Here is a 26121-nt window from a genome sequence, read left to right as displayed (position 1 = left end):
CAGAACCTGCTAACCTGACCTCTGACCCTGAGGCTCTCCGACCTCAGGGACCACCAGGCCTCTTCATACTGTTAAAGATTAGCGGTCACTTCGAATTGAACACCTGACTCATTTTCTCTGGGCAGCTTCTTTCTACTGAGATGTGATCAGAATCAGATTTAATATCCCTGGCATATGTTGTCAATGTGTTGTTTTGTAGTAGAAGTACATTGTAATACATTATAATGAAACTATAAATTACCATAAGAGGTATATATAAATCTTAAAAGTTAAATATGTGGTGCAAAAAGAGAGGGAAAAATAATGAGGTAGTGTTCATATGTTCACTCTCTATTCATAAATCTGATGGTGGAGGGGAAGAAGCTGTCTTAAAATGTTGAATGTGTGACTTCAGCCTCCTGTACCTCTTCCTTGATGGTAGCGATGAGAAGAGGGCAAATCCTGGGTGATAGAGGTCCTTAGTGCCCATGATGGAGATGCCTTCAAGAACTCATTGACCTCAGCAGAGGGACATTGATAATACCTGCAACATCTAACATGTTCTCACCTTCAGGTGCTCAACCAGCCAATGGCAATGGGGCCAGGAGTAATGGATCCTGTTGGGAGAGCTGGAGATCCCATGGGAAGTGGAACTCCTCCCCCTGGACAAGGGAACCCTCATCAAATGGCAGGTGAGACTCTGATCTCTGGTGGAGCCTTTGGTTTGGGGAAAAGAGGAGGCGGTGGGGGCAAGGCTAGAGCAGGAGATGGCTTTACATCTTTTCTTTCCTGAACTTCTGAGCGGAGGTGGGTGGGGGCCCTCTCCTTCACCATTCCCCATCCCCTTCCCTCCCCCTCACCTTAACTCCTTGCCTGCCCATCACCTCCTTCTGGTGCTCCTCCCCCCTTCTCTTTCTTCCATGCCTTTCTGTCTCTTTTACCAATTTACTTCCCAGCTCTTTACTTCACCTCTCCCCCTTCAGGTTTTCCCTATCACCTTGTGTTTTTCTTTCTCCTGTCCCCCCCCACCTTTTAAATCTACTCAGCAAACACGAGGAAATCTGCAGATGCTGGAACTTCAAACAGCACACACAAAATGGTGGTGGAACACAGCAGGCCAGGCAGCATCTATAAGGAGAAGCACTGGCGGCGTTTTGGGCCGAGACCCTTCGTAAGGAACGTCGACATTGCTTCTCCTTATAGATGCTGCCTGGCCTGCTGTGTTCCACCAGCATTTTGTGTGTGTTTTTAAAATCTACTCCTCAGCTTCTTTTCTCCAGTCCTGCCAAAGGGTTTTGGCTCGAAATGTTGACAGTACTCTTTTCCTTCAATTTTGCTTTACACAGGGATCTTTGGGTGCAAGTCCACAGATCCCTGAAAATGGCAACACAAGTAGAGAGGTTGGCAAAGAAAGCATAGAACATGCTTACTTTCATCAGTTAGGGCAGTGAATATAATCTAGGAAGTCATGTTGCAACTGTATAAAATGATGGACAAGTCGTATTACATGCAATTCAGAGTGCCGCACTACAGCCCATGGATGTTTAGACTTTGGAGAGAGTTTGGGAATGTTTTCCCAGGGCACTGCTTGGATTAGAGAGTTTTGGCTATAACAGGAGATTGGAATTGGACATACCTCTCTGCTTTTCTCTAGTGCAAGGGGAGATCTGAGAGAAGTTTACAAGATTATGAAAGGAATAGAAAAGGCAGTTCAAGTTTATTGTCATTCAACTATACACATGAACACAGCGAAATGAAACAGTGTTCCTCCAGGGCTGAGGTGCAAAACACAGAACCAACAGTCACACACAGCAAACAGCACATATAACTACAACAGAAAAACATACAGTCGCAAAAATAATATAGTCCAAGTCCCGAGGGTCATGGACTGTAGGTTATGGTGCAGGGGATCTTGCCCTGGAGTCATGTTTCTGCAACAACAACTCGTCACACGCGAGTGCAGCTGCAGACGAATGCAATCCACAGAGTGAACACTAGAGGGCAGCCCCCAACCCAGCACGCCGACAGATGCTCTCCGCCTAGAATCTGAATTCTAGAGCTCTAATTAGAGATGTGGGGTAAGATTTTGTTTTAAGATTAGTGGGTACCTGGAATGCGTTGCCAGGCGTGGTGGGCACACAGACATAATAGTAGTATTTAAGAGGCTCTTAGAAAGACACATGAATATGCAGGGAATAGATTTTTTTAAATTTATTTAGAGATACACTGTGGAACAGATCCTTTCAGCCTCACAGCAATTTGAGAGGGAAAAGCATAACTCACATGTATCAGTATTGCAGTGGAATAAAGGGAATTACAGAGGCATGAGAGATGAACTTGCGCAGGTAGATTGGAGGAGAATACTGGCAGGGATGACGGCAGAGCAGAGATGGCTGAAGTTTGTGGGAATAGTTCACAAGGCAGAGGTAAGAGTTCTCAAATAGCAGGGGTAGGCAACCATGGCTGATAAGGACTATGTTAAAGGAAGGGGCATATAAGGTAGCAAAAAGTGAGTGGGAAGTTGGATGATTGGGAAGCTTTTAAATCCAACAAAAGGCAACTAAAAAAGCTCTAAAAAGGGAAAAGATGGAATTTGAGAGCAAACTAGCCAATAATATAAAGTAAGATACCAAAAGATCTTCAGTTATATGAAGAGTAAAAGGGAGGTGAGAGTTGATGTTGGACTACTGGAAAATGATGCTGGTGAGGTAGTAATGGGGACAAAGAAATGGCAGATGAACTTAATGGGTACTTTGCATATGTCTTCACTGTAGAAGACACTAGCAGTGTGCCAGAGGTCCGTGAGTGTCAGGGAGCAGGAGTGAGTGACATTGCTATTACAAAGATAAATGTGCTAGGCAAATTGAAAGGTCTTAAGATGGATGTCACCTGGATCAGATGGACTACATCCCAGAGTCCTGAGAGAGGTTGCTGAAGAGATAACAGATGCATTGGTCATGATCTTTCAAGAATCACTTGATTCTGGCATGGTCCCAGAGGACTAAAAGATTGCAAATGTCACCAAATTCTTTAAGAAGAGAGGAAGGCAAAAGAAAGGAAATTATAGGCCAGTTAGCCTAACCTGAAGTAGCTGGGAAAGTGTTGGAGTCCATTAGTAAGGATAGGGTTTCGAGGTACTTGGAGACTAATGATAAAGTAAGTCAAAGTCAGTATGGTTTCTGTGAAGAGAAATCCTACCTGACAAATCAGTTAGAGTTCTTCGAGGAAGTAACAAGCAGGGTGGACAAAGGAGAGGTAGTGGATGTCATTTACTTGGATTTTCAGAAGGCATTTGAAAAGATGCCACACACGAAGCTGCTGAAGAAGTTTAAAATCCTATACTGACTGGATAGCAGAATGGCTAACAGGCAGGAGGCAGCGAGTGGGAATAAAAGGGGCCTTTTCTGGTTGGCTGCCAGTGTTCCTCTGGGGTCATTATCGGGATCACTATTTTTCACATTGTTTGTCAATGATTTGGATAATTGAATCGATGGCTTTGTGGCAGAGTTTGCAGATGATATGAAGATAGGTGGAGGGGTAGCTAATGCTGAGGAAGCAACGTGATTGCAGCGGGACTTAGACAAATTGGAAGAATGGGTAAAAATGTGCCAGATGGAATACAGTGTTAGGAAATTATGGTAATGCATTTTGGTAAAAGGAACAATGCTGCAGACTATTATCTAACTGGGGAGAAGGTTCAAATGTCAGAGCTGCAGAGGAACTTAGGAGTCCTGGTGCAAGACTCTCATGGTTAATTTACAAGTTGAGTCTGTGGTAAAGAAGGGAAATGCAATGTTAGCATTTATTTTAAGAGGAATAGAACATAAAAGCAAGGGGATAATGCTGAGGTTTTATAAAACACTAGTCAGGCCGCACTTGGAGTATTGTCAACAGTTTTGGGCCCCATATCTCAGAAAGGATGTGTTATCATTGAAGAGAGTCCAGAGGAGATTCCCGAGGATAATTCCAGGAACGAAGGGGTTAACAAATGAAGAGTATTTGGCAGCTTTGGGCAGGTACTCACTGAGATGGTATTCTTATTGAAACTTACCAAAAGGACTAGATAGGGTGGACATGGGGAGATGTTTCCTCTGGTGGGGGTATCCAGAACTAGAGGATACTCTCAACCTTTTAGAACAGAGGAAAGGAGGGATTGTTTTAGCCAGAGAGCAGTGAATCTGTGGAACGCTCTGCCACAAACTGCGGTGGAGGCCAAGACCCTGGGTATATTTAAGGCAGAATTTAATTGTTTCCTGATCAAATTCAGTGCATCAAAGAATATGGTGAGAAGGCAGGTGTATGGGGTTGAATGGGATCCAGGATCAGCACGATGCAATGGCAGAGCAGACTAGATGGGCTGAATGGCCTAATTCTGCTCCTCTGTCTTATAGTCTTATGAGCCGTAGCGCCCAGCAACCTACCAATTCAACCTTAGCTTAGTCGTAGGACAATTTAGAATGACCCATTAACCTACTGATCTGTAGGCTTTTGGACTGAGGAAGGAAACACATGCGGTCATGGGGAGGAAGTACAAACTCCTTACAGAGAACCGTGGAATTGACGCCCTGAGCTGGAATAGTGTTGTATTAACAGTTGTGCTCCTATGGCATGCACTTAAATGGGATTTGACACAAGAGATTCTGCAGAAGCTGGAAATCCAGAGTAACACACACAAAATGCTGGAGGAACTCAGCAGGTTAAGTAGCATCAATGGTGGGCATTCCCACGGACCCTCAGTTAACGATAGGTCAATGGCGATCTATGGAGAGAAATAAACTGTCGACATTTCGGGCAAAGAACCTTCATCAGGACCAGGTGGGATTTGTTTCATTTGCTATCATACTGGGCACAGACATGATGGACCACAAGGCCTGTTCTCCTTTGTTCAGTGTTCAGTCTGGTTCAATAAGGAGAATCAGCTTTAATGTATTGGGCATATGTCATCGCTTTTTTTGTTTTGCAGCAGAAATATCTTACAATATATAATAGACTATAAATTACTATAAGAAATGTAGTTAAGTTAAGTTAAGTAGTGCAAAAAGAGAGCACAAAATAGTGAGGTAGTGATCATGGATTTATTGTTCATTCAGGAATCTAATAGCAGAGGGGAAGAAGCTGTTCCTGAAACATTGAGTGTGTGTCTTCAGGCTCCTGTACCACCTTCTTTGATGGTAGCAATGAGAATAGGGCATGTCCTGGGTGATGGGATCCTAATGCTGGATGCCACCCTTTTGAGGCATGGCATTGTGATGTTGTTCAGTCTGTCTGAAGACCCACAACAGCAATGCCCCCACTCAACTATCATCAGAAATAATCAGATGAAGCTTCACTGTAAGGGTAATCAAATCGATTTCAGCTTTGCTATCCATTTGGAGGTTTTCATCTAGTTTGTGGGTGTGTGTGGCAGGAGAGAAGCAGTGAGATTGTCTTTACCCAGAATAAATAAAATGATTGGACTCAGATCACATGCACACTATAGAAACATAGAAAATAGGTGCAGGAGTAGGCCATTCAGCCCTTCAGCTTGCACCGCCATTCGGTTTGATCATGGCTGATAATCCAACTCAGAACCCTGAACCTGCTTTCTCTCCATACTCCCTGATCCTTTCAGCCACAAGGGCCATATCTATGGCTCAAACATACTTTATTTAACTTGTGCACAAGGAGAACAGCATGGCCGCTGACACCACACTGCTCTGAACAGAGAAACGTTTTATACAGCTGACCACTTGGTAAATTGTGTATGTTTGAGTTTTTTACTTGCAGAACCAATCACCATTCACAATAGGTGTGTTAAACATCAATAGAAAATATCAGATGACAACTGATGACACTTTTGACTTAGTAAAGCAACTGTCTCTCAGTTGTGTGAGTTTCACATCCTTCCATTATTCTTGTCTGTCTCTGGCATCACCTACTGTGTAGAGAGAACTATATTCTTCAAAGGTATTTTGAGAAAAGGTCTCATTTCAGAGTCCTGGGTCGTCCAGTTAAGTACAAATTGCCATAGTCACCCTTGTCTGTCTTGTCTGTAGTAAGCAGGGCTGGCTCTAGTGCTCTCACTTCAAAGACCTCCCTTATCTAGATTGACTAGACAGCGCCACAGTCAACCTCGTATGGAAATTGTCTTTAACCCTTCCCATACCACAACTCCCACTCGTCTCCTGGGGAAAGTAGTAGGAAGAACACTTTTGTTACCTCCAACTAACCTTTGGTTTTTTCACCCCCCCATGACAGCTGGCACCCCCTTTCCCCAGGCTCACTGCCAACAGGTTGCGCCCGGCACCTCGATGGGTTTACCAGTGGTTAGCCACGGCAATGTGGGAAACTTCAACCAACCAGCTGCTCCCCCACAGAACATGGCAGCCCAGGAGCAGATGGGGGTGAGCATGGGCTCGTCCCTGGCAACTCACCTGCAGCCAGGCTCTCACAATCCAGGTAGGCATCACTGATGTTTATTCTAAATACAGCAGATTCTGCAGCTGCTGGAAATTCAGAGCAACACACCCGAGATTCAAGATTGTTTAATTTCATTTCCAGTACACGAGTGCAAAGGAGAACAAAATAATAGTTACTCTGGATCTGATGCAATACAAAGCAAAACACAAGAATTTAAAAAAAAATAAATACAAATACATAAGATATCTTATATACATAAATTAATTGCATGTCCATAAAGTGATACTAGGCACAGGAATGTCTGTTCATAAGGTGACTGACAGGAAATGATAAAGTAGCGGTGGTGGGGGTGTGGAGAGGTGGGTTAGTGGGTGGAGGTGTTGATCAGCCTCACTGCTTGGGAAAAGTAACAGTTTTTGAGTCTGGTGGTCCTGACGTGGATGCTATGTAGCCTCCTCCCTGATGGGAGTGGGACAAACAGTCCTTGAACAGGATGGGTGGGATCCGAAATACTGGAGGAACTTAGCAAGTCAGGCAGCATCCATAGGACGGAATAAACCGTTGATTTTTCAGGCTGACACCCTTCATCAAGGGAGGGGGAAAGAAGCCTGAAGCAGAAAGTGAGGGGAGGGGGAAGAGTACGAGCTGACGAGAGATTGGTGAGGGGATGGGAAAGGTGGGTGCGTGGGCTGGGGGATGAAGTAAGAAGCTGGGAGGTGATAGCATGAAGAGGTAGGAGACAGAAGAAGGAGGAATTTGATAGGAGAGGAAAGTGGACCATGGGAGAGAGAGAAGGAGGAGGGGCACCAGAGGGAGGTAATAGGCAGGTGAAAAGAAAAGAAGGCATGGGGGTGGGAGCCAGAATAGGAATGGAAAAAGAGAGAAGGGAGAGGGGAGAAATCGGTATCACGCCATGAGGCTGGAGACATAGCATGAGGTGTTGCTCCTCGAACCTGAGTGAGGCCACTGGCCAACGTGTCAAAATGGGAATGAGGAGTGAAATGAAATGAGGAGCGACAGGGAGATTCAGCCATTTGTAGCAGATGGAGCAAAGTTGCTTGACAAAGCGATTCCACAAACTGTATCAGGTCTCATAATGTAGGGGAGGCTGCACCAGGAGCACCGAATAGAGTGAATGGCCCTGGATTGTTCTCATTGTGTTTGAGGACGTGCAGATGCAGCTGTGTGTGCTGTGACAGCAGCCAAGGTGGTAGTTGTTGGTGTGGACTCAGGTTCACTGGGTTAATGATGACAGATTTCATTCATGCGGAGCACACGATTGTCCGACAGCTCCACGGTCACCTTGCATTAAACAGATTGTAAACACTCGGATGCTGTGGTATGATTTTTATTTGCAGCCTTGGGAAAATTGGCCCCATTTCAGAACTCTGGTATGACTGGTAGTTTTGTATGTTAGTGTTCACTCCTGACCCTGATCTGGGGACTGTCTGCTTAACACTATTCCAAAGGAAGGTGGCATCCATGATTACCCCCTCCTCCCATCACTCAGGACATGTCCTTTCTCATTGCTGCCGTCAGGGAGGAGGTAAAGGAGCCTGAAGACACACTCAACATTTCAGCTGCAGTTTCTTCCCTTCCACCTTCAGATTTCTGAATGGACGGTGAACCCATGAACACTAGCTTAATATTTTTTCTTCTTCTTTTTGCATGACTTATTTAATATATGTGTATTGTTGTAACATAGTTTATTATATATTACAATGTACAGCTGCCGCAAAGCAACGTATTTCACAAGATATTCCAGTGATGTTAAACCTGATTCTGATTCTGAATTTCCCCAGTCTTAGCTACACATCGCTCCCTGAATGATTTTAAGAGACTCTTACACCGGCATGTGGATGGGGAAAAATGGAGAGCTTCTTGGGAGTGAAGGGTTAGATGGATCTTGGAAGAGGTTAAAAGGCCGGCATGGCATTGTGGGGTGAAGGATTTGAGCTGCTCTTCTCTGTTGTGTAATCATGGTTCAATCCTTTTACCTGTGTGTTTACCTGTTGGTGTCAGCTCCACCACAGCAGCAAGGATCCCAGGGAGAATTCTTCAACCAGCAGTTCACCCAGTCGCAGGCTCCAGCTGACGGAATGAACCTACAGCTCTATCCAGAAGGTAATCCAGCAACTCCGGTCAGGGACGTAGTATGAGGAATCACAGGGGTTGGGTGTTCAGCTCCCCCATTCCATTACATCGTGGGTGATCTTGCCTCCAGGCCAGGAATCTTTGCGAGTCTCTACCGCAGAGACCCGTGGAGACAGACTCACTGCACAGCAACTCTATAAGCAAGAGATTCAGTCGACCAAGGTGGTCACAGGAAGAGCATGGGCAAGTGGCTTTGAGGCCAACATTGAATCAGCCATGGCCTACCAAATGCAGATGTTCATTATTGCCACAGTACCAAAATACCGTGAAAAATTTGTCTTACAGTAATTCATTACATAGTGAGGTTGTACATTTATTACATTTATTATCGGTGTGCATACATTATACAGCATAGAATATGCAGAATAAAGTGTTACAGTTGAGAAAGTAGTGTAGGTAGTCAGTAAAGTGCAAGTTGATAACGAGGTACGTTATGAGCATTCCACCAGGATGCTGCCTGGATTAGAGAGTACTGTATATTCTCCCAGGGCAGAAGGTTTAATGTGATTAGAATGAAGTATAGCGGGTGTCAGAGGCAGGCTTTTTAACAGAGTGATGTGTGCACAGATCACCCTGCCGGGGTGGTGGTCGAGGCAGATACATTAGGGATATTTAACAAATTCTTACATAGGCGCATGGATGAAAGGAAAAGTGGAGGGCTATGTGGAAAGGAAGGGTTGGATTGATCTTGGAGTAGGTTAAAAGGTCAGCACAACATTGTGGGCTGAAGGACCTGTACTGCTTGATGTTATTGTACTCGGGGGCTCTTCCGTAGTCATAACAGTAAGGTAGATCCTTAGCTTGAGCCGGTGATAAATGCTTTCAGGCTTTTGTATTTTCTGCCTGACGGGAGTCAAGAGAAGAGAGAATGCCCAGGGTAGGTGGGGTCTTTGATTCTGTTGCTTCTTTACTGAGACAGTGAGAAGTGTAGAGAGTCCAGGGAGGAGAGGCTGTATTCACAACTCTCTGCGGTTTCACAATGGCCTCCTCCTGTCCTAATTTTCCTTGTGATTGAATTGAAGCTTTAAAATATGGCAGGCAGTGACTAGTGGGGTACGGCAAGTCTTGGTACTGGGACTGCAGCTATTTACAATATGCATTAATGATTTAGATGAAGGGATTAAAAGTAACATTAGCAAATTTGCAGATGACACAAAGCTGAGTGGCAGTGTGAAATGTGAGGAGGATGTTATGAGAATGCAGGGTGACTTGGACAGGTTGGATGAGTGGGCAGATGCAGTTTAATGTGGATAAATGTGAGGTTATCCACTTTGGTGGCAAGAACAGGAAGGCAGATTACTACCTGAATGGTGTCACGTTAGGAAAAGGGGAAGTACAACAAGATCTAGGTTTTCTTGTACATCGGTCACTGAAAGTAAGCGTGCAGGTACAGCAGGCAGTAAGAAAGCTTCATAACAAGCTTCATGTTGGCCTTCATAACAAGGGAAGTTGAGTATAGGAACAAAGAGGTCCTTCTGCAGTTGTACAGGTCCTTGGTGAGACCACACCTGGAGTATTGTGTTCAGTTTTGGTCTCCAAGTTTGAGGAAGGACATTCTTGTTATTGAGGGAGTGCAGCGTAGGTTCATGAGGTTAATTCCCGGAATGGCGGGACTGTCATATGTAGAAAGATTGGAGCAACTAAGCTTGTATACACTGGAATTTAGAAGGATGAGAGGGGATCTGATCTAAACATATAAGATTATTAAGGGATTGGACATGCTAGAGGCAGGAAAAATGTTCCCAATGTTGGGGGAGTCCAGAACCAGAGGCCACAGTTTAAGAATAAGGGGTTGGCCATTTAGAATGGAGTTGAGGAAAAACTTTGTCACCCAGAGAGTTGTGGATCTATAGAATGCTCTGCCTCAGAAGGCAGTGGAGGCCAATTCTCTGGATGCTTTCAAGAAAGAGTTAGATAGAGCTCTTAAAGATAGCGGAGTCAAGGGATATGGGGAGAAGGCAGGAATGGGTACTGATTGTGGTTGATCAGCCATGATCACATTGAATGGCAGTGCTGGCTTGAAGGGCCAAATGGCCTACTCCTGCACATATTGTCTATTAAAATATGGAAAGGAATGAATGGGGAGAGAGAATCTGTTAGCTTGGCTCTAACGTGTTTTGTTTCAATCTGTGGGGTGGTTTAGTCCCGTTTTATCAGGGACCATTTTATCAGCAAGGTTTTTGAAATGGAATTCTGTTAGAAAGGTTGGGGGGGGGTCACGGTAGCATAACAGTGAGAATAACACTTTACAGTGATAGCGACCTGGGTTCAATACCCACCAGCGCCTACGGCCATACTAGCCTGAAAACGCCCGATCTCGTCAATACCCACCGGTGTCTGTAAGAAGTTGTACGTGACTGAGTGGGCTTACTCTGGTGTCCTCCCACATTCCAAAGACATGCGGGTTAAGGTCAGTGAGTTGTCAGCGTGCTATGTTGGCACTAGAAGCACGGCGATGTCCTTGGACTGTGTTGGACGTTGACACAAGCACTGCATTTCACTGTGTATTAGTATAGATGTGACACATAAAATCGCTCTTTAATCAGTGGCCCAGTAGGGAGTAGAGGAAAAGTCGGCACACCATCATGGGCCATGTTCTATGTTATCAAGCTCAGGGATCTTGTAACTGTGAGCTTGATAGAGTGTGCTTTCAGGCTTTTGTATTTTATTTTAGAGAGACGGTGCGGAATAGGCTCTTCCAGCAACCTCTGATTTAACCCTAACCTATCACAGGACAATTTACAATGACCAATTAACCTACTAACTGATACGTCTTTGGACTGTGGGAGGAAACCGGAGCATCCAGAGGAAACCCATGCATTCTGTGGGGAGAATGTACAATTCAACTCCAAACTTTGACCCGCACTACTGTGGGGCAATGGAAGAGGGGGTGAAGAGAGAATGTCAGGGTATTTAATTATGCTGGCTGCTTTACTGAGGCAGTGAGCCCAGTGGAGTTGAGCCCTGCCCCTGGGGATCATTAGTTCAGCTATCAGTCATCAGAGCCCTGTGCTTAGAATGGATGTGACAGTGAAAGGGGACCTTTCAGCTGGGCTGATGTTTTTAATTTTAGATTATTTATTTAGAGATGCAGTATGGAACAGGCCTTTCCAGCCCAAAAAGTGGCACTGCCCAGCAATCCACCAATTGAACCTGAGTCTAATCTCTGGACAATTTACAATGACCAATTAACCTACCAACCAAAACGTCTTTGGGCAGTGGGAGGAAACCCAAGCATTCACAGGGAATACATACAAACTCCTTACAGAGTTAAACTCTGAATTCTGACGTCCCGATCTGAAATAACGTCACGCTATCCTCTACGCTTCCGTGTTACCCCTTATCGCGGCTTTCAGCAAAGAGAATTTGCCTTGCCAGATGTTCATTCTCTTCTTGCAGGTAACAACTGGTTTGGACCTCAGCAGGGGCAGTTCCAGCAGAACTCCAGTGCTCACCAGCAGACCTTCTTTCAGCAGTTCCCCAACCAGCAACCACTGACCAGCACGCCTCAGGAATTTAGTGAGTCCCATGAGCCAGCTGGTGCAGAGACTCTGGGATCTCGCCCCAGAGGAGGGAGTGAGCAGGCTGTATTAACCCTTATACTGAGCCCTCTCTCAACTGCACTAAAGTTGGGAGCTCACAGACAGGCACATTTCAGTCATAAGGAGCAGAATGGGGCCGTTCAACCCACTGGGTCTTCTCTGACATACCATTTATTATTCCACTCACTGCCATTCTCTTGTCTTCTCCCCGTAAGCTTAAACATCCATTTTAACCAAGAACCTGTCAACCTCCTCTTTAAACATACCCAATGACAGCTGTCTATGGCAATTAATTCCACAGATTCACAACCCTCTGGTAAAGAAATTTCCTCCTTATGTTCTGAATGGACATCCCTCTATTCTGAGGGTGTGCCATCTGGTCCTGGACCCCTCTTCTACAGGAAACAGCCTCTCCACATTCACTCTATTTAAACGACCATAAAACTTAGGAGCAGAATTAGGCCATCTGGCCCATTCAATCATGGCTGATCCTTTTTTTTCCCTTCTCAACCCCAGTTCCTGGTCTTCTCCCCATAACATTTGATGCCATGTCCAAATCAAGAACCTATCAATCTCTGCTTTAAATACACCCAATGATTTGGCCTCCACAGCTGCCTGTGGCAACAAATTCCACAAATTCACCACCCTTTGGCTAAAGAAATTTCTCCACATCTCTGTTTTGAAAGGGCGCCCCTCTATCCTGAGGCTGTGTCCTCTTGTCCTAGACTCTCCCACCATGGGAAACAACCTTTCCACATGGACTCTCTGTAGGCCTTTCAACATTTGAAAGGTTTTAATGAGATCCTCCTTCATCCTTCTGAATTCCAGTGAGAACAGACCCAGAGCCATTTTAAATGTTCCTCATATGATAACCCTTTCATTCCTGGAATCATCCTTGTGAACCTCCTCTGGCCCTCTGCAATGCCAGCACATCTTTTCTTAGATGAGGAGCCCAAAACTGTTCAAGGTGAGGCCTCACCAGTGCCTTATAAAGCCTCAGCATCACATCTCTGCTCTTGTATTCAAAACCTTTTGAAATGAATGCTAACATGACACTTGCCTTCCTCACCACTGACTTGACCTACAAGTTAACTTTTAGGATGTTCTGCACAAGGACTCTCAAGTCCCTTTGCATCCCAGATTTTTGGTCTTTCAATATTTGTTATGCATTAATGAAATCCCCCTCATTCTTCTAAACTCTAGCCAGAGCTATGGAATGATCCTCACACATTAACCCTTTCAACCCTGGTCTTATGAACCTCCTCTGGACCCTCTCCAATGCCATCAAATCCTTTGTTAGATATACAGTGCACACAAAATTCTAGAGGAACTCAGCAGATCAGGCAGCACATAGGGGAATAAACGTTTGACATTTTGGGCTAAGATCCTTCATCAGGATTTTTTTTAAAGATAGAAACATAGAAAACCTATAGCACAATACAGGCCCTTCGGCCCACAAAGCTGTGCCGAACATGTCCTTACCTTAGAACTACCTAGGCTTACCCATAGCCCTCTAAAAAAAATTGTGATGAAGTATTTTAGCCCAAAATGTCAAATGTTTCTTCCCCTATGTGCTGCCTGATCTGCTGAGTTCCTCCAGCATTTTGTGTGCACTGTATATCTAAGATGGGAAGCTCAAATCTGCTCACCCTGCTCCAATACAGTCTGACCAATTCTAAATCTACCCTCAGCACTGCAATCTTCTGACCCCAATGATTCCTGACAGCTCAGTTCATCGGCTAATTGACTTATTTTCTGCTTCTTACAGATTCTGCACAGAACTCTCAAGGACAATTTAGAAGCTTTCAGCAAGATCCGGGGCAACAATACGCAGCATACAGACCCCAACAACCTGCCGTAAATGCAGCCCAGCCACAAGCCTTCCAGTATGGGCAGGTACGGGAGGGTGCAGGAACCCAGTCTGAGAGATAGCTGGGCAGCATGGTAACACTTTTACAGCACCAGCAACACGGGTTTAATACTGCCTGCCAGGAAGTTTTACATTTTCCCTGTAACCACATGGGTTTCTCCAAGTGCTCTGGTTTCCTCCCGCAGACGTATGGTTTAGGGTTAATGCTTTGTCGATCAGTCCCTAACGCTACCATAACGCTAGTATAAACCCCAGAAACATAGGTTCAATTCCTACCATCGTCTCCCATGTCCTCATAGGTAAATTGATCATATGGGTGTAATTGGGCAGCGTGGGCTCATGGACCAGAAGGGCATGTTAGTAAATAAAGTAAAAAGTAATAAAATACGTCAGAGGCTTCCATTGCTTTGAATCAACCATGAATGTTGCATCCCAGCTGTCTACGTGATACACAAGCCAGGGTAGTACAATATGGACTCGCCCCTCGCCACACAGCTGATGAATCCAAAGGAATGGCAGAGACTGATAAAGTTTAGCATCAGCGGTGTCACAGGAGTTACCAGTCAGCATTGAACTCAATGTAGGACTGGCTTAGGGAGTGCAGCTCCAGATTTTCTCTCGGGGATATTCTTGAAGCCTTCCCCTTGAGTGGGTATAGCCACGAGGCAATAGAGATCAGTGTTTTCCTTCTAGCTGAGCTGCCAACTATAGCTGAAGAGCCCCATCTGCCCGAAGTGATTGGCTTTAAGGCATCAGTAACCTGCCTTTGCCCCTTCTGTCAGTAGAAACAGTTCCATCAGGCTTAGTGGTAAGGCAGATATAAAGGCCAGGAGCTGGACTTGGTTGTCAGAGGCTATTTGAGAAACACACCATTAGGAGCATTTAATAGGTAGTGGGAGCTTTTCCCCACTGCACCAACCTTAAGGAACCTTTAGGAAATGTCAGTGTTTCACATTGGTCCTAGTCTCTCTGGTTCATCACTTTCTTGCCTTCATTCATTTTCCTCACCACCCATTCTTTCCTATGGGCCGCAACCCTCAGTGGAGACAGAGCTGTGGATATTCCTGAAGTCGGGTGCACCCTGCATTTGTGGTTAGTGGTCCCCCGGATTTCCTGCTGGTTTTCATCAGGCATGTCCTGGTGTTTTCTGACAATGAACACAGACAGACAGTACATTGCAGCATAGTACAGGCCCTTTGGCCCACGTTATTATGCTAGCTTTTTAACCTCCTCCGAGATCAATCTAACCGTTCCCTCCATTCTTGTATCATCCAGTCAACCTATCTAAGAGTCTCTTAATATATCCAACCCTGACAGTGCAATTCACACACCCACCACTTCCTGTTCTGTCATCCCCCCTTTACTTTTCCCCAATCAACTTAAAATTACGCCCTCTTGTATTAGCCATTTACATCCTATGGGGAGAAAGTCTTTGGATATTCACTCTATCTATGCCTCTTCTCATCTTGTACACCTTTATCAAGTTATATCTCATCCTCCTGCTCTCTAAAGAGAAAAGCCTGAGCTGACTCAACCTTTCCTCATGAGACATGCTCTGTAATCCAGGCAGCATCCTGGTGAATCTCCTCTGCACCCTCTCTAGTCCAGGCAGCATCCTGGTGAATCTCCTCTGCACCCTCTCTAATCCAGGCAGCATCCTGGTGAATCTCCTCTGCACCCTCCCTAATCCAGGCAGCATCCTGGTGAATCTCCTCTGCACCCTCTCTAATCCAGGCAGCATCCTGGTGAATCTCCCCTGCACCCTCTCTAATCCAGGCAGCATCCTGGTGAATCTCCTCTGCATCCTCTCTAGTCCAGGCAGCATCCTGGTGAATCTCCTCTGCATCCTCTCTAGTCCAGACAGCATCCTGGTGAATCTCCTCTGCACCGTCTCTAATCCAGGCAGCATCCTGGTGAATCTCCTCTGCATCCTCTCTAGTCCAGGCAGCATCCTGGTGAATCTCCTCTGCACCCTCTCTAATCCAGGCAGCATCCTGGTGAATCTCCTCTCCACCCTCTCTAGTCCAGGCAGCATCCTGGTGAATCTCCTCTGCACCCTCTCTAAACCAGGCAGCATCCTGGTGAATCTCCTCTGCATCCTCTCTAGTCCAGGCAGCATCCTGGTGAATCTCCTCTGCATCCTCTCTAGTCCAGGCAGCATCCTGGTGAATCTCCTCTGCATCCTCTCTAATCCAGGCAGCATCCTGGTGAATCTCCTCTGCACCATCTCTAATCCAGACAGCATCCTGGTGAATTTCCTCTGCACCCTCTCTAATCCAGGCAGCATCCTGGTAAATCTCCTCTGCACCTTCTCTAATCCAGGCAGCATCCTGGTGAATCTCCTCTGCACCCTCTCTAATCCAGGCAGCATCCTGGTGAATCTCCTCTGCACCCTCTCTAATCCAGGCAGCATCCTGGTGAATCTCCTCTGCACCCTCTCTAATCCAGGCAGCATCCTGGTGAATCTCCTCTGCACCGTCTCTAATCCAGGCAGCATCCTGGTGAATCTCCTCTGCACCCTCTCTAATCCAGGCAGCATCCTCGTGAATCTCCTCTGCACCCTCTCTAGTCCAGGCAGCATCCTGGTGAATCTCCTCTGCACCCTCTCTAATCCAAGCAGCATCCTGGTGAATCTCCTCTGCACCGTCTCTAATCCAGGCAGCATCCTGGTGAATCTCCTCTGCACCCTCTCTAATCCAGGCAGCATCCTGGTGAATCTCCTCTACACCCTCTCTAATCCAGGCAGCATCCTGGTGAATCTCCTCTGCACCCTCTCTAATCCAGGCAGCATCCTGGTGAATCTCCTCTGCACCCTCTCTAATCCAGGCAGCATCCTGGTGAATCTCCTCTGCACCGTCTCTAATCCAGGCAGCATCCTGGTGAATCTCCTCTCCACCCTCTCTAGTCCAGGCAGCATCCTGGTGAATCTCCTCTGCACCCTCTCTAAACCAGGCAGCATCCTGGTGAATCTCCTCTGCATCCTCTCTAGTCCAGGCAGCATCCTGGTGAATCTCCTCTGCATCCTCTCTAGTCCAGGCAGCATCCTGGTGAATCTCCTCTGCATCCTCTCTAATCCAGGCAGCATCCTGGTGAATCTCCTCTGCACCATCTCTAATCCAGACAGCATCCTGGTGAATTTCCTCTGCACCCTCTCTAATCCAGGCAGCATCCTGGTAAATCTCCTCTGCACCTTCTCTAATCCAGGCAGCATCCTGGTGAATCTCCTCTGCACCCTCTCTAATCCAGGCAGCATCCTGGTGAATCTCCTCTGCACCCTCTCTAATCCAGGCAGCATCCTGGTGAATCTCCTCTGCACCCTCTCTAATCCAGGCAGCATCCTGGTGAATCTCCTCTGCACCGTCTCTAATCCAGGCAGCATCCTGGTGAATCTCCTCTGCACCCTCTCTAATCCAGGCAGCATCCTCGTGAATCTCCTCTGCACCCTCTCTAGTCCAGGCAGCATCCTGGTGAATCTCCTCTGCACCCTCTCTAATCCAAGCAGCATCCTGGTGAATCTCCTCTGCACCGTCTCTAATCCAGGCAGCATCCTGGTGAATCTCCTCTGCACCCTCTCTAATCCAGGCAGCATCCTGGTGAATCTCCTCTACACCCTCTCTAATCCAGGCAGCATCCTGGTGAATCTCCTCTGCACCCTCTCTAATCCAGGCAGCATCCTGGTGAATCTCCTCTGCACCCTCTCTAATCCAGGCAGCATCCTGGTGAATCTCCTCTGCACCCTCTCTAATCCAGGCAGTATCCTGGTGAATCTCCTCTGCACCCTCTCTAATCCATACAGCATCCTGGTGAATCTCCTCTGCACCCTCTCTAATCCAGACCGCATCCTGGTGAATCTCCTCTGCACCCTCTCTAATCCAGGCAGCATCCTGGTGAATCTCCTCTGCACCCTCTCTAGTCCAGGCAGCATCCTGGTGAATCTCCTCTGCACCCTCTCTAATCCAGGCAGCATCATGGTGAATCTCCTCTGCACCCTCTCTAATCCATACAGCACCCTGGTGAATCTCCTCTACACCCTCTCTAATCCAGGCAGCATCCTGGTGAATCTCCTCTGCACCCTCTCTAATCCAGGCAGCATCCTGGTGAATCTCCTCTGCACCCTCTCTAATCCAGGCAGCATCCTGGTGAATCTCCCCTGCACCCTCTCTAATCCAGGCAGCATCCTGGTGAATCTCCTCTGCATCCTCTCTAGTCCAGGCAGCATCCTGGTGAATCTCCTCTGCATCCTCTCTAGTCCAGACAGCATCCTGGTGAATCTCCTCTGCACCCTCTCTAATCCAGGCAGCATCCTGGTGAATCTCATCTGCATCCTCTCTAATCCAGGCAGCATGCTGGTGAATCTCCTCTGCATCCTCTCTAGTCCAGGCAGCATCCTGGTGAATCTCCTCTGCACCCTCTCTAATCCAGGCAGCATGCTGGTGAATCTCCTCTGCACCCTCTCTAATCCAGGCAGCATCCTGGTGAATCTCCTCTGCATCCTCTCTAGTCCAGGCAGCATCATGGTGAATCTCCTCTGCACCCTCTCTAATCCATACAGCACCCTGGTGAATCTCCTCTACACCCTCTCTAATCCAGGCAGCATCCTGGTGAATCTCCTCTGCACCCTCTCTAATCCAGGCAGCATCCTGGTGAATCTCCTCTGCACCCTCTCTAATCCAGGCAGCATCCTGGTGAATCTCCCCTGCACCCTCTCTAATCCAGGCAGCATCCTGGTGAATCTCCTCTGCATCCTCTCTAGTCCAGGCAGCATCCTGGTGAATCTCCTCTGCATCCTCTCTAGTCCAGACAGCATCCTGGTGAATCTCCTCTGCACCCTCTCTAATCCAGGCAGCATCCTGGTGAATCTCATCTGCATCCTCTCTAATCCAGGCAGCATGCTGGTGAATCTCCTCTGCATCCTCTCTAGTCCAGGCAACATCCTGTGAATCTCCTCTGCACCCTCTCTAATCCAGGCAGCATGCTGGTGAATCTCCTCTGCACCCTCTCTAATCCAGGCAGCATCCTGGTGAATCTCCTCTGCATCCTCTCTAGTCCAGGCAGCATCCTGGTGAATCTCCTCTGCATCCTCTCTAGTCCAGGCAGCATCCTGGTGAATCTCCTCTGCACCCTCTCTAATCCAGGCAGCATCCTGGTGAATCTCCTCTCCACCCTCTCTAGTCCAGGCAGCATCCTGGTGAATCTCCTCTGCACCCTCTCTAATCCAGGCAGCATCCTGGTGAATCTCCTCTGCATCCTCTCTAGTCCAGGCAGCATCCTGGTGAATCTCCTCTGCATCCTCTCTAGTCCAGGCAGCATCCTGGTGAATCTCCTCTGCATCCTCTCTAATCCAGGCAGCATCCTGGTGAATCTCCTCTGCACCCTCTCTAATCCAGACAGCATCCTGGTGAATTTCCTCTGCACCCTCTCTAATCCAGGCAGCATCCTGGTAAATCTCCTCTGCACCTTCTCTAATCCAGGCAGCATCCTGGTGAATCTCCTCTGCACCCTCTCTAATCCAGGCAGCATCCTGGTGAATCTCCTCTGCACCCTCTCTAATCCAGGCAGCATCCTGGTGAATCTCCTCTGCACCCTCTCTAATCCAGGCAGCATCCTGGTGAATCTCCTCTGCACCGTCTCTAATCCAGGCAGCATCCTGGTGAATCTCCTCTGCACCCTCTCTAATCCAGGCAGCATCCTCGTGAATCTCCTCTGCACCCTCTCTAGTCCAGGCAGCATCCTGGTGAATCTCCTCTGCACCCTCTCTAATCCAAGCAGCATCCTGGTGAATCTCCTCTGCACCGTCTCTAATCCAGGCAGCATCCTGGTGAATCTCCTCTGCACCCTCTCTAATCCAGGCAGCATCCTGGTGAATCTCCTCTACACCCTCTCTAATCCAGGCAGCATCCTGGTGAATCTCCTCTGCACCCTCTCTAATCCAGGCAGCATCCTGGTGAATCTCCTCTGCACCCTCTCTAATCCAGGCAGCATCCTGGTGAATCTCCTCTGCACCCTCTCTAATCCAGGCAGTATCCTGGTGAATCTCCTCTGCACCCTCTCTAATCCATACAGCATCCTGGTGAATCTCCTCTGCACCCTCTCTAATCCAGACCGCATCCTGGTGAATCTCCTCTGCACCCTCTCTAATCCAGGCAGCATCCTGGTGAATCTCCTCTGCACCCTCTCTAGTCCAGGCAGCATCCTGGTGAATCTCCTCTGCACCCTCTCTAATCCAGGCAGCATCCTGGTGAATCTCCTCTGCACCCTCTCTAATCCATACAGCACCCTGGTGAATCTCCTCTACACCCTCTCTAATCCAGGCAGCATCCTGGTGAATCTCCTCTGCACCCTCTCTAGTCCAGGCAGCATCCTGGTGAATCTCCTCTGCACCCTCTCTAGTCCAGGCAGCATCCTGGTGAATCACCTCTGCACCCTCTCTAGTCCAGGCAGCATCCTGGTGAATCTCCTCTGCACCCTCTCTAGTCCAGTCAGCATCCTGGTGAATCTCCTCTGCACCCTCTCTAATCCAGTCAGCATCCTGGTGAACTTCCTCTCCACCCTCTCTAATCCAGGCAGCATCCTTGTGAATCTCCTCTGCACCCTCTCTAGTCCAGGCAGCATCCTGGTGAATCTCCTCTGCACCCTCTCTAATCCAGGCAGCATCCTGGTGAATCTCCTCTGCACCCTCTCTAATCCAGTCAGCATCCTGGTGAATCTCCTCTGCACCCTCTCTAATCCAGGCAGCATCCTTGTGAATCTCCTCTGCACCCTCTCTAGTCCAGGCCGCATCCTGGTGAATCTCCTCTGCACCCTCTCTAGTCCAGGCAGCATCCTGGTGAATCTCCTCTGCACCCTCTCTAGTCCAGGCAGCATCCTGGTGAATCTCCTCTGCACCCTCTCTAGTCCAGTCAGCATCCTGGTGAATCTCCTCTGCACCCTCTCTAATCCAGGCAGCATCCTGGTGAATCTCCTCTGCAACCTCTCTAATCCAAGCAGCATCCTGGTGAATCTCCTCTGCACCCTCTCTAGTCCAGGCAGCATCCTGGTGAATCTCCTCTGCACCCTCTCTAGTCCAGGCAGCATCCTGGTGAATCACCTCTGCACCCTCTCTAGTCCAGGCAGCATCCTGGTGAATCTCCTCTGCACCCTCTCTAGTCCAGTCAGCATCCTGGTGAATCTCCTCTGCACCCTCTCTAATCCAGTCAGCATCCTGGTGAACTTCCTCTCCACCCTCTCTAATCCAGGCAGCATCCTTGTGAATCTCCTCTGCACCCTCTCTAGTCCAGGCAGCATCCTGGTGAATCTCCTCTGCACCCTCTCTAATCCAGGCAGCATCCTGGTGAATCTCCTCTGCACCCTCTCTAATCCAGTCAGCATCCTGGTGAATCTCCTCTGCACCCTCTCTAATCCAGGCAGCATCCTTGTGAATCTCCTCTGCACCCTCTCTAGTCCAGGCCGCATCCTGGTGAATCTCCTCTGCACCCTCTCTAGTCCAGGCAGCATCCTGGTGAATCTCCTCTGCACCCTCTCTAGTCCAGGCAGCATCCTGGTGAATCTCCTCTGCACCCTCTCTAGTCCAGTCAGCATCCTGGTGAATCTCCTCTGCACCCTCTCTAATCCAGGCAGCATCCTGGTGAATCTCCTCTGCAACCTCTCTAATCCAAGCAGCATCCTGGTGAATCTCCTCTGCACCCTCTCTAGTCCAGGCCGCATCCTGGTGAATCTCCTCTGCACCCTCTCTAGTCCAGGCAGCATCCTGGTGAATCTCCTCTGCACCCTCTCTAGTCCAGGCAGCATCCTGGTGAATCTCCTCTGCACCCTCTCTAGTCCTGTCACCATCCTGGTGAATCTCCTGTGCACCCTCTCTAATCCAGGCAGCATCCTGGTGAATCTCCTCTGCACCCTCTCTAATCCAGGCAGCATCCTGGTAAGCTTCCTCTTCACCCTCTCTAAAGTTTCCACATCCTTCCTTTAGTGAGGAGACCAGAACTGAATGCAATATTCCAAGTGTGGTCTAACCAGTGTTTTGTAGAGCTGTTGGTTTTGATATTATTTGTTAATCTACGGTCTCTCCAGGGGTGGATGACACTGGTCTCAGGGTAGTCAATGGTCTTTGGCTCCCCAGCTCATGGACAGATGATTGATCCAAAACCAAAGTTTGAAGTACATTTGTTATCAAATTATGAACACCATAGAGAACATTGAGAATTTTCTTGCAGACAGCCACAAAATAAAGAAACTCAATAGAATTAATGAAAAACCCCACACCACAAAGACTGTCAAATATCCAATGTGTGGAAAACAAAACAAATGTGCAAAAGATCGTGCAAACAATAAAAAAGTAAACAAATAATACTCAGAACTGCAAGTCCCCAAAGTGAGTACACAACCATGTTGTCAGTTAAGTGCTGAGCCAAGTGTCGACAGTCCAGGAGCCCGATGGCTGCAGAACCAGGTTCAACGCTGAGCCGAGTGTCGACAGTCCAGGAGCCCGATGGCTGCAGAACCAGGTTCAGCACTGAGCCGATTGTCGACAGTCCAGGAGTCCGATGGTTGGGGAACCAGGTTCAGCACTGAGGCGAGTGTCGACAGTCCAGGAGCCCGATGGCTGTGGAACCAGGTTCAGTGCTGAGGCGAGTGTCGACAGTCCAGGAGCCCGATGGCTGTGGAACCAGGTTCAGCGCTGAGCCGAGTGTCGACAGTCCAGGAGCCCGATGGTTGGGGAACCAGGTTCAGCGCTGAGCCGAGTGTCGACAGTCCAGGAGCCCGATGGCTGTGGAACCAGGTTCAGCGCTGAGCCGATTGTCGACAGTCCAGGAGTCCGATGGTTGGGGAACCAGGTTCAGCACTGAGGCGAGTGTCGACAGTCCAGGAGCCCGATGGCTGTGGAACCAGGTTCAGTGCTGAGGCGAGTGTCGACAGTCCAGGAGCCCGATGGCTGTGGAACCAGGTTCAGCGCTGAGCCGAGTGTCGACAGTCCAGGAGCCCGATGGTTGGGGAACCAGGTTCAGCGCTGAGCCGAGTGTCGACAGTCCAGGAGCCCGATGGCTGTGGAACCAGGTTCAGTGCTGAGGCGAGTGTCGACAGTCCAGGAGCCCGATGGCTGCAGAACCAGGTTCAGCGCTGAGGCGAGTGTCGACAGTCCAGGAGCCCGATGGCTGTGGAACCAGGTTCAGCGCTGAGGCGAGTGTCGACAGTCCAGGAGCCCGATGGCTGTGGAACCAGGTTCAGTGCTGAGGCGAGTGTCGACAGTCCAGGAGCCCGATGGCTGTGGAACCAGGTTCAGAACTGAGCCGAGTGTCGACAGTCCAGGAGCCCGATGGCTGTGGAACCAGGTTCAGTGCTGAGCCGAGTGTCGACAGTCCAGGAGCCCGATGGTTGTGGAACCAGGTTCAGCGCTGAGGCGAGTGTCGACAGTCCAGGAGCCCGATGGCTGTGGAACCAGGTTCAGTGCTGAGCCGAGTGTCGACAGTCCAGGAGCCCGATGGCTGTGGAACCAGGTTCAGCGCTGAGGCGAGTGTCGACAGTCCAGGAGCCCGATGGCTGGGGAACCAGGTTCAGCGCTGAGCTGAGTGTCGACAGTCCAGGAGCCCGATGGTTGGGGAACCAGGTTCAGCACTGAGGCGAGTGTCAACAGTCCAGGAGCCCGATGGCTGTGGAACCAGGTTCAGCACTGAGGCGAGTGTCGACAGTCCAGGAGCCCGATGGTTGTGGAACCAGGTTCAGCGCTGAGGCGAGTGTCGACAGTCCAGGAGCCCGATGGCTGCAGGCCATGGCTGCAGAGCCCGGTTTAGTGCTGAGATGAGTGCTAATGGCTGTAGAGTCACTTCAGTGTTGAGATGAGTCAAACCTCAAGGAGCAGTGAGCCAAACATTGGTCCATCCTCTGCCCTCGACCTGGCTCAGCACTTAAATAGGCTAAACATCAGTTTGTTTCCACTGTCAGGCCTGGGCCCGCCACCACCTCTCTGGCCCGGTGTTCCAGTCTGCTCCAGCAGTGTTTCGAGAATCCAGTTTGCCAAATCCTTCAGGATACCGCAAAATATGCAAGCTTGTACAAAGGGTTGAAATTCACATCCCCCAAAGGGAAATTACAGGCAGTGGATTACAGCGATTGTTGTCTGGCCAAAGTATATTTAGTAGAATTATTAGCAGTTTCCTTAACTGCCTATAAAGCATCATTGTGTCCCACCAATGCTATCGTCACCACCTTTGTATTCCTCATGTTTACCACCCTCTGCCCCTCCCCTGCCGTTTGCCTCTCTGACCTGAGCGTGCTTTATTGCAGGGAGCTGCCTTTGGAGGATTCCAGTGACTGGACGTGGCCTGAAGGACTGCTCTCACTGCGGACACCGGCGCACCACGATCGGGAAACCGGGGAGCCCCCTTTCCGCCTGGACACCTCCCTGGAATGCTGAGCAGAAGCAGCACCCTGAAGACAGAGGACTGGGATCACCCCCAACCCGCTCAGCCCCTCTTACCGCCACCTCCAGTTTGTGTCTGCCATGGAAACCTCAGCATCCCACATGTGATCACCTCCATCCCCATTCCCTCCTCTCCCACAATCCACTTCTCCCGTCCCCCTCTCTCCCCCCCACCGTCCCCCTCTCTCCCCCCGCCATCTCCCTCTCTCCTCCCGCCGTCTCCCTCTCTCCCCCCACCGTCTCCCTCTCTCCACCCCGCCGTCCCCCTCTCTCACCCCCGCCGTCTCCCTCTCTCCACCCCGCCGTCCCCCTCTCTCACCCCCGCCGTCCCCCTCTCTCCACCCCGCCGTCCCCCTCTCTCCACCCCGCCGTCCCCCTCTCTCCACCCCGCCGTCCCCCTCTCTCACCCCCGCCGTCCCCCTCTCTCACCCCTGCCGTTGCCTTCTATCCCCTCAATCCCTCCTGTCACTGATCGCTCTCAGATCAGGCATACTCCTCCTCTCTTCCTCCATCTTATAAATCTTTGCGAACCTAACATTCACTGAAACGAACCAGCTCCATCAGACTTCACTGCCTCTTCAGATGGAGCGTCCCCAATTTTACCAGCTTGCTGATTAACAAAACTTCCCGACGTCTTCCCTCTCCTCTTTCAGCCGAGGAGTGGTTGGTTAACTTCTAATGGGGCATTGGCTTCTGAGAGCATCTTGCCAGAGTTCTCTTTCCTGAGCCAGTCTTTCACATTGTCTCCAGGTATAGCCTATCTTGAAAGATCCTTCCTCTCCCAGGGATGAGGTTGCTAGCCCCATGCCCAACCCTCCTCCTTTCGCAGCTGGGCTTGCAACGTTCATGGTGGTGCCTTCATCACAAATCCTCCTGCCACTGGAGATCTCCTCCTCCCCCTCAACTCAATCGATCCCTGGCCTCTAGCAGTCTCCCGAGCATGGAGAGCAGTGGCAGCCTCTACCACCCCTCTGGAGGACAGAGAGGGACCAAATTCGTGAGCTGCAGAACCCTTGGCCTCAGCCATGGAGACACTCTCACACCTGTAACCTATGCCATCCCCTCCTCTGTGTCCTGGGCTCCAAGTGAGGCTGAAAATGCGAGCAAGTCCACTCAAGGCACATCGCTAATAAGACCATGTTGGAAGAGGCCATACCTGGGCAAGTGACCCTGGAAAGAAACCTGCAGCTGCTCACCCACTCTGGGGATCATTACAAAACGGTTTTAATTTTGTAAAGTTAATCATTTGGGTATTTGGTACTTTTTGGGGTGATGTGAAGTTTAAAATGGTTTGAAAGAGTGAGGTTGAATTTGTATCTGGGAATATGTTGGGTGAGAGAAAGGAATTGTTAAATTGCAGCTAAATGATTAAAGTTTTGTTAATAACATGTTTATTGTTGATGTCTGATTTAGAGATGGAGTGTGGAACAGGCCACCAAGCTGTGCTGCCCAGAGATTCACCGATTTAAACCCTCACCTAATCACAAGACAATTTACATCACCAATTAACCTAATCACTGGTCTATGGTCTATGGGAGCAAACTGGAGCACCAGGAGGAAACCCACCATGGGAAGGAACGTACGAACTTCTTACAGAGGGTGCCAGAATTGAACTCTGAATTCTAACTCCCAGGACTGTGATGTCGTGCTGCTACGCTACCATGGCAGATGTAACTGAACTGATCAAATACACTGACTCATTCGAAACATCCTCTCTATTTCCTCTTTGTCTACTTAAGCCCATCACCCCTACTGGGGCAGAG

General features: G+C 48.8%; 1 protein-coding gene across 1 annotated transcript in view; it reads left to right on the top strand.

The window, feature by feature from the left end:
- Positions 1–25746, top strand: part of LOC132407075 (calcium-responsive transactivator-like) — a 43876-nt gene extending 18130 nt beyond the window's left edge. The window contains exons 4-9 of the mRNA XM_059993343.1: positions 554–671; positions 6217–6417; positions 8401–8502; positions 11932–12051; positions 13843–13970; positions 24223–25746. Of these exons, the coding sequence (XP_059849326.1) occupies positions 554–671; positions 6217–6417; positions 8401–8502; positions 11932–12051; positions 13843–13970; positions 24223–24249 (696 nt within the window). The 3' untranslated portion in view covers positions 24250–25746. The remainder of the gene's footprint in view (positions 1–553; positions 672–6216; positions 6418–8400; positions 8503–11931; positions 12052–13842; positions 13971–24222) is intronic.
- The last annotated feature ends 375 nt before the right edge of the window (positions 25747–26121 follow it).

This window comes from Hypanus sabinus, chromosome 17 (assembly GCF_030144855.1).
Source record: "Hypanus sabinus isolate sHypSab1 chromosome 17, sHypSab1.hap1, whole genome shotgun sequence".
Lineage (NCBI taxonomy): Eukaryota > Metazoa > Chordata > Chondrichthyes > Myliobatiformes > Dasyatidae > Hypanus > Hypanus sabinus.
This window is presented reverse-complemented; position numbering and strand designations above follow the sequence as displayed.